Source organism: Alligator sinensis, unplaced genomic scaffold, assembly GCF_000455745.1.
Source record: "Alligator sinensis unplaced genomic scaffold, ASM45574v1 scaffold63_1, whole genome shotgun sequence".
Lineage (NCBI taxonomy): Eukaryota > Metazoa > Chordata > Crocodylia > Alligatoridae > Alligator > Alligator sinensis.
This window is the reverse complement of record NW_005842811.1, coordinates 68,628-77,804: the sequence shown is the minus strand read 5'-3', so window position 1 is coordinate 77,804 and position 9,177 is coordinate 68,628. Positions and strand designations below refer to the sequence as shown.

The window sequence follows — 9,177 nt, the reverse complement described above, 5'->3', positions numbered from 1 at the left end:
GCCTATGCAGGGGGTCAGACTCGATGATCTATTGAGGTCCCTTCCGACCCTAGCATCTATGAATCTATGACACCCTAACGATAAGCTGCAATTCTAGGTTGAGAAAACATCCCTTGGTGCAGGGATTGTGGATGATATACTGCTGCCTGATGCCATCTTTACAAATCCCTGGTTTAAAAGGCAAATACAGAGGAAAGCTCTGATGGTAGGCTCTATGACTACGTAATGGACTATGTCATGTGATGGTAAGGCTCTATGTAAGGACTGCAGCATTGCTGGGATTTTGAGCAGCATTACTGGCACCTGGACCCCATGAGGGAGTCTCCCTCTAAGCAGTCGGCTCTGCGTTCTCCTTAGAATCAGAGGAAAGTCGGGCCAGAAGGGACTTCTGGAAGTCGTTCTAGTCCAGCCACCTGCCTGAGGCAGGATCACCCCTATCCAAATCATCCTGTACAAATCCTTGTTTAACCTATTATCAAAACAACGCAGTCAACTCTGTCATACAGCCACAAAGCAGAGCACCCTACCCTGCCATAGGTAGAGTAGGGGGACAAGGGTGGCCAGTGTGCTGCTGCTGTGAGGCTTATCAAAATCACTCAAGGTATCCAAGAAAGACAGCAACCCCCGCTTCCACTACCCCCTGGTCCATACCAATCTGACCATGGCGTAAAACTCCTTCTTCTGGTGAATCTACATTGCAAAGAATAGCGTTCTTCACTTTGGTTGGCCGACCCTAGTTAGCTAACCTAGGTTAAAATAGCAGTTTACACTATAGTTAGATGCTCAAGTTCAAAGCCAGGGTCCCTTGTAGTAGGCTTTAACTTGATCTTTTAATCAAAGTTGCCTTGCCTTTATTGCTATTTCAACCCAAGTAAGCTTAAGAACAAGCTTTTTTGTGGTGCAGACATACCCTTTGGAAAGAGAATCTCAGCCATGAAAGCATTAGCTGAATTTCACCAGACGTCTTTATGAGCAATACTTTATTGCAAGTTAGAGTTGGGGAAGATTTTATGACTATAAAAATTGCATTTTCTAAGGATCAAGCTAGGAATTTTAGAAATGTTCCTTAAAAGCAGTCTCAGGACTGGGAAACTAGAAGCAATTTAATAAAAAAGGTCTCTCCTCCCAGTCTCCTCCATCCTTCACCTTTTTTTGCCAACTTAAAAAAAATGCACATGCTTGTCTTCAGCTAGAAAGTGGACATATTCCATGTCATACTCCGCTCCATTGGCTTCCAATCACAGCATGGAACACAGAATTCAGAATGGCTACTGTATTTTCAACACTATATATTGGAACAAATTCCTGAATAGCCACAGTCTATTTCCAAGGGTTTGATGATTCATCAATAAATTGCTTCAGTTTGTATTCACAAAAAACAAAGGCTTGTATCCTTATTACCAGGGATCCTGGTTTTCCCTGATAAAAAAAATTGCAAATTTCTCTGATAAAAAAAATCATATATAAACACATAACCCTAACCGCCCCCCCCCCCACACATATATACAGGTATTAACTGAACACAATATTTTCTTGATATATTAACAATTTTAAAGCCATTTTAGACAATTTTGGAAGCCTAGTGCCTCAATCACTATAATAAAATAAATTCTAAATACCTATAAATTTTGGTATTTGATTTTGGGTTTATCATGGAAAAATCAGACATCCTTCCTCCTTAGCTCACAGAACACAGGCCCCTCACTGCTAAGCCACAGCCCCCCAGCCCTGCCAGTGCCCCTCACTGCAGCCCTACCCCACAGCTCCCTGGCCCTGCTGGTGCCTTTTACTCCCCACACCCACAGCTCTCTGCCCACTCCAGCCCTACCAGAGGGGCCCCCCAGCTGCCAGGGCTATGGAGCCAGGGACCCGGGTCCAGAGCCCCCTGACTCTCTGCAGCAGCCCCCAAGCCCCGGCTGGCACCCATGGGAGGTGGCGGCTGCTATAGTGGAGTGGAACTCAGAGGCTGGCACCCCCCTACTCCCTGCTGTCTGCAGGCTCGGGCAGAGTGGCGGGATGTATGGGGGGGGACTCCCCACTGCTGCATGCACTCCCAAGGAGCAGGGGGACCTGTGCCCCCTGATCTGTGCGTGGGGTAGGGGTAGGCTGCCCACTGTGGGCTCAGTCTCCCTGTTTTGCTGCCCTCCCCCAGGGCCATCTCAGCCCAGCGGGTGCAACCAGGCACAGCAGGGCAGAGTGAGGCTGCGTAGGGAAGCTCCTTGCTGCTGTGAGTTTTGCACTGCCCTGGTGAGGCATCCCCTGCCCACATGGCAGCAGTTAGGGGCACAATCCCCCACTGCTGCCATGTGGGCAGGGGATGCCTCGCCAGGGCAGCACAGAACTTGCAGTGGCAAGGGGCAACCCTGCGTAGCCCCGCTCTGCCCTGCCATGCCAATCACACCCAATGGGCTGAAGAACCCTGGGGTAGGACTGCAGGGTGGGGAGCCGAAGACCGTAGCAGACAGCCTGTGCTCAACCCCCGCCCCACACACAGATCTTGGGGGCAGGAGTCCCCCCTGCCCTATGCAAAGATCTTGGGGGCATGGGTCCCCCCTGCCCTCCCAGGAGTGCGTGCAGTGGCAGGGAGCCGGCCCCAACCCTCGAACAAGCTGTCTGTGGCCCCATCCCACCCCCCACTGGGGCCCTGCAGCTGTGTATTCCAGCCCCAGGCTCCAAGCCTCTCACACCCTCTGGCTGGGCAGCAGCCCCAGCCCCAGCCCTGCCCAACTCACTTCCTCCCTCCCTATGGGGGCTTCAATCTCCTCTCCCCACTTACCTGCAGGAGCTACTCCCCAGCCTGCCTGGCCATAGCCCCTGCCTGACCACCCTCCTCCCACTCCCTCGAGCCCCTTGCAGGCTGGAACTCTGCCAACCTGTAGACAGCTCTTTGCAAAAGTACAAATTCACAGGTGTCTACATTAAAATAAAAAATCCACATTTTTCCAGGTGAAAGGGAAAAATCCACATTTTTCTCCGTCTTCCTGTGGGAAATGGGAAACCCGGATCCCTGCTTATTACATAGTGCCATGGGCCTTATTTTTACATTTTCTCTACTCACTTTGGACAGACTCTTCTCTCTTTCAGGTCCCTGTTAATAGAAGGCTGCCTTCCCTTCTGCAGCTCCTCCTATCAGTATTTGTCAATTTTTCTTCTCAACCTCTAATGAGGCTCAGGAGTAAGAAAACAATTTTATCCTTCTCATGCCTTTCAATTCTTCTTTCCTTAGATTAATGGTTATTTCTCTAATTGTAGCATACAAATGCTGAAGAACGTGAAGAATTTACAGGAAAGATGATATGCGAGGCTATATTGGCCATTTTCATGTAGTGAGATAAAGAACATCTTTGACAACTTTAGTAGCACCGTGAATTGCTGTCTGATGACAGAGGTCTATTTCTGTAGCAAATTCATTGCTGTTTCAGACTATATGTTATACACAGTTGTCAAAGCAGGAACAAATGCACTTAAGCAGTCTTTATTTTTTATAAAACTTACTCTAGCCCAGTAGCGGAAAGCCAGTACCAGGGGAACAAGGACAGGCTCCAGTTTGCCAAGGGCAGCCAACAAGTCAGTTGTAAGACAGGCCACATCATTTCTAGCACTCACTTTACAAGTTAAACCACTGTAATTAAAAGAAATTTAAGAAAACAGTTTAAGTTCAGAATTGTATCTTGCAGGGAACAGACAGATTTTAAAAGACTGCAGATCTCACAATACCAAAAGCAAACAGTGAAATTCCCATATTACATAAAAGGCAGAAGGGGAGGGCAGGGTGGCACCTTAGAGACTGCCACCCTGTGTTACCTTCTGCCTGATTTCAGGATGACATGACTAACTGATGCATGAAAGCGATGGGTCATTTTAACAAGCACCCTGGTACCTATATAAACCCTCATTACTGAAGACTCAGGAATCAGATGTGGAACCAACCAAAATCTTTTCCTGTACAAGATGCAAAAATGTCACTGATGATTATTTTCTATGATCAGCTTTGCTTCTGATTAACTGTGGCCTTATTTAACTCACCTAAACTCCTCCTACACACATGAAGTAGAGCACAACTTATTTTTGCTCAGCAAACGGAGGCTGAAAATAAAAAGCGCAATAAAGTGCTAAATATTTTAATAATTAGTACTGTATCTGATATGTTAGAAAAGGGTAAGTATATGCATAAAACTGTACCCTAATAATGAGGAGGAATCTAGAGGTATACATTCTGGGGCTGAAATAGTGTATACATAGTTTTAGCCTACAGTGACTGTACCCCAGATATAAATCCCTGAGACTATCGACATCTGATGCAAGTCCTGTTAGACTGTCTCAGATATGGCCATCTTTTTTAACTCCTACAGAGATGCAGATGCACTCTTTCTTTCTCTTCTCTATTCTCAAGTTTCTGTATGCAAGCAGAAGACAGGGATACATTTTCTCTTTTTGTATTAGCCAGGCATGCTCTCTAGATCCTACCTTTATAAAAACCCTTTACAGTTCCTCCTGCTTTAGTCAAAAATACATTTTGCGGATTATGTATATAAGAAACGAAAGAGTCATATGTACACAAAGAAACATGTTGATTATACCACTGTGCATGCATTATGACCAAGATTTTGTAAAGTACTAATTAAATTGCATTTCACAGAGATTAAAATTAAATAAAACCTCGTCCATTCCTCAAAACAGCTGCCTTCAAATCTAGACAAAACTGTTGTGGGTATTGTCATCCTGAAAGATGCAAATCGCACAATTATTAAAGAAATATTGGTGACATCCAAACAATTTACTACTTATTAATAATATGTCTGGTTGAATGCAACACACACGGGAGACCCAGAAGAAATGCCAATACCTTTTTCTCTCTTTTCTCCACCTGAGCATTAAATACTACTGTGTATAGACGGAGCATCTGACTAAGAAAGATTAATATTTTTTGGCTTTGTGGAAGAAATAAACCTGCAGGAAGGATTTCACGAGAGGTGCAGGAAAGGCACCAACCAAGCAGAACTTGGACAAAACATAGTACCAAAAAACCTAGATTAAGCTACATGATATGCTAAAATGGTGCCTTGACTATCATCTCCGATGTGTGCTTTATTTGCTTCAGTTGTACTCTCTAGATTTATCCTCTCTCTCTCATGATAAATTTGTTCTGTTTTTCAAAATAGAAAGGCTTTGACTTTTCAGATTAAATGCAAAGAAACAAATCTGGTCAATTTGTTAAATCTCTCCTGTTTGTTTTATTTATTTTTTTTTAAATCGAAGAGTTGAGATGAGCTGGGTAAATCTTCTCAGGAAATTTCACCCTTCTTCCTTAAATTATTTTTTATTCTCTGTGGACACACGAACACTTGGAGCCCTTTCAAAACGGCAGCAGCTGGTAAATCTAACGTGTGAACAGGCTTAGACCAATTCAAATGCAGTAAACCCCACCAACTTTAACCCCAGATGAAGGAATGTTGGGCTAGAAATAGATGTTGCCGAATGAAGCGGATCAGCTGTGACACAATGCGTCATGGCACAGCTGATCTGTTTCACTGGGCAAAACACACACTGCCCTTTGTCCTGCCCTTGATGGTGCAGGGCAAGGGGCAATGTGATCTCCCCTAACTTTCCCTGCTCAGCCAAACCCCTGGCACCATCAAGGGCAGACCCTAAGAAGAGCGGGATTTTCCCCCGGCCAGCCACATCTGCAGAGACGCACCACAGAAGTAATAAACATCTGCCACAGTAAAGCAGCACAATCTGTTACCACCATTTATCACGCCACTGATTTTCCTTTCATGTGGTGTGACAAAGGGAACTGATGTCTATTTGCTCAGCATTTATGCTGCCATAAAAACCGTTATGGTGACAACATGAAGCATCAGGCAACATCTGTTTTTACCCTTAAAGTTGGAGGGGGTTTTACTGATTTGACTTGTTCTCAGCTTGTTCACACGTAACAATTAGAACATACCAGCTGCTGCCCTTCTGAAACAATACCTTGAAAGGGCTCCAAGCATCCTTACAAAGTATCACCTACAACGTGCTAGCACCTTATACACGTGTAAGGAGAAGACAGTCCTTGCCCCAGAGTGTTTACTCCTTTGGAGCAGCAATCGGGTATTTCCTGTCCTAAATTGTTACTGTGCACCATTGAACTGGAGCTACATTTCATTTTGTAGGTAGCTGTATTTCAGCAGTTGGCAAAGTTGCCCCCCACATCTCTCTTTCTACCTCTCCCAGGGGTTATAAAGCTTAATGTTTCCAAATGCTTTAAGATCCTTAGACTGCATGGTTGGAATAAGTTTTAAGTATCACCTAAGAATGAGTGTCTCTGTTCCTTGTTTAAAGGGATAATACTACCAAGACTCCCACATCTAACATATTAGTGAATCTGAGTTACATCTAGTGTGAAGATAAAGTTCACTTTTCTTTCCAATCTCTCTTCTTTTTAATTCCCTTTTCAACAGTAAGGGTAACTATTACAGTGATATATGCTGCTAGAAATTAAAGCAACCAGCTACCGTGAGGTATAAATAAAAGGCGGTATCATGTTAACGATCCTGTACTACACAAACCTTTTAACATCTTTGCAAAAAACAACAGGAACTTTGGCATGGAAATCTGACTCCACATCTGAGTAAATAGCTAAACAAGGAAAAGAAAAGAAATATGTTATATATATATATATAGTATCTTTCATAATTACCCCTAATTTTGTGTCCTACTACCTAGACTGAAATTAAGGGAATTTAGGAAATCTTTATGTTACAGGTGTCACGCGCCTAAACAGTAATCAATGCTATGATCACATATCCCATTAGAGGAGCTGCCATTAACTACCAAACATAGCAACTGTCACAACAGCAAGTCAAAGGCACATTGTTGGATAAGGTCACAAATTTCTTCAATGTTTTTGCTTTTGAGTTTTGTGACGCTGGTAAACGACACCCTTTTAAAGCAGTGGAAAGATTAAATGACAAGACCCTGTGCAAGTGTTTCTACCAAAAAACCCAATTATCTTCCTTACTATTACTTTGTTTCTCAAAATGTTGCTGTCAGTATCAATCCCACTGTAGGTATCATGAGCATCATACAAGACCAAGTCTTTTAAAAAGCCACATCTATTGGGGTTGCACATGTGATTTGAGCTTCTCTGCATTCATGTTTTTGTACAGGAACTGCAGGGCAGTCATGAAACTCTCTCAGATCCCTTGCTACTAAAAGCCTGGGGCCGCAAATGCATTGGTGGCGCCACATACCACACATTTAGATGTTCTTTGTGCTGTAACGGAGCGCTGTCCACATGTGTGCTGCTCCACTTTTTTTTTCCCCCCACGGGTTTTTTTGACCCCTGGATCCAGGGGCCAAAAAAACCTGTGGGGGGAAAAAAAAGTGAAGCAGTGCACAAACAGGCAGTGCACACCACTCAAAAGCAGAGCTGGCTGCCCAGAGCCATGCTGCGGCTGCTGGCCAGGCTCTGTGCAGCAGAATGACCACTGCTGCAGCCCCGGAAGATGTTTAGGTTGCCAGATAAGGCTGCTGGGGCCAGCTAAGTGCTGGCCCCAGCCTCCCCTAAACCACCCGGGCCAACTTGCCATGCGCCAAACCGTGCATTGCACAGGTGTTCCCCAGGGACAAGATGCAGCGGTGCAAAGTGTCCCCAGGGAACCAAACATCCATGCTTGTCTGGATGTGCCTTGTGATAGCAGAGAAATCCAAAAAAAACCCCCAAAAAACAAAACAAAACAAAACAACAAACCACAGATGAACGGGAAGTTGTAGGACCCACAGTGAAAAGAATATCTTAAAAAAAATACAGTCTCTGTAGAGTAAGTAATGAGTTTCAGCTGCATCAGTCAAACATCAATGGTACTAACATTCCTACAAACTTGGCAACTGTCACAACAGCAATTCAAAGGCATAACGGTTGATAAGGTCACCAATTTACTCGATGTTGTTGCTTTGAAGATTTCTTGACACCGATAAAGTCTGAAGCGAGCAAAGAATGTCACTTTAGCTGCAGTGGAACAAGCCTTTATGTGCAGCAGGGAAAGTACACCAGTCAGCTAATACAAGAAGATATACTGCCATCCATTTTGATCTTCTCTCTAATGAGATGGCCTGACCTTTGAAAAACTTAGCTATAACATGAATTAAAAAGGGAGATGAGCTGGACAGTTTGGTTCAGTCAGTGAATAACGTATTGTAAGAAAGGCAACGGTTTCTTACACATAAAATATTGTGTACGTTCACAATGTCCCAAATTTTTCTCCCGGTATAAAGTATGATTTTGGGAGGATGACAGATTAGTTGATGGTTGGTTTAACTTGGATGTTCCTGGGTTATTTTTCTCCTGCAATTGCCATTTTTTGCTCTGGGAGAAAAATCCTGAAGATCTGTACATTTGTGATGTCTCCTGGGATAACAGTGACTCTCCCAGGAGAAACTGAACGTCTGTACTTGGCTCTAGTCCTGAAGGGCCCCATTATTTTCCAATTTCTGAAACACTTTGCTCAATGACCTGTTTTATACAGCATGCAGAAAAGCAAGTGATAAGCAAGTTGGTGGGGAAATATTCCATTGTAGCAAGGATATTTTCCTTTAAAATATTTAAATAATCAAAAAAATAGAGATTAACAATTGTAGCCATGATATTATTGAAATGACAAATGACAGACAGTTTCATAGTTGGTAGGGTCAGAAGGGACCTGAGTAGATCATTAAGTCCGACCCCCTGCCATGGCAGGAAAAAGTACTGGGGTCAAACGATCCCAGAGAGGTGTTCATCCAGCCTCCTCTTAAAGACCCCCAGGGTAGGAGCCAGCACCACTTCTCTTGGAAGTTGGTTCCAGATCCTAGCCACCCTGACAGTGAAGTAACACCTCCTGATGTCTAGTCTGAATCTACCCTCTGCCAGCTTGTGACCGTTATTTCTAGTCACTCCTGGGAGCACTCGGGGGAACAGGGACTCCCCCAATACCTGCTGGTCCCCTCTGACTAGTTTGTAAACGGCCACTAGATCCCCCCTCAGCCTTCTCTTGTGGAGGCTGAACAGGTTCAGGTCCCTCAGCCTATCCTCATAGGGCCTTCCCTGCTGACCCCTGATCATGTGAGTGGTCCTCCTCTGGACCCTCTCCATGTTGTCCACATCCCTCCTGAAGTGCGGTGCCCAGAACTGGACGCAGTACTCCAACT

The 9,177-nt window shown here is 44.4% G+C and overlaps 1 protein-coding gene across 14 annotated transcripts in view; it reads right to left on the bottom strand.

Annotated features, from left to right (window-relative positions):
* TUT4 (terminal uridylyl transferase 4) overlaps positions 1 to 9,177 on the bottom strand; it is an 89,524-nt gene that overhangs the window by 46,591 nt on the left and 33,756 nt on the right. For all 14 annotated transcript variants that reach the window (XM_025191343.1, XM_025191346.1, XM_014525445.2 and 11 more), the window contains 2 exons: positions 6,558 to 6,627; positions 3,496 to 3,622 (listed from right to left, as the gene is read on the bottom strand). In XM_025191343.1, coding sequence (XP_025047128.1) covers positions 3,496 to 3,622; positions 6,558 to 6,627 — 197 coding nt within the window. The remainder of the gene's footprint in view (positions 1 to 3,495; positions 3,623 to 6,557; positions 6,628 to 9,177) is intronic.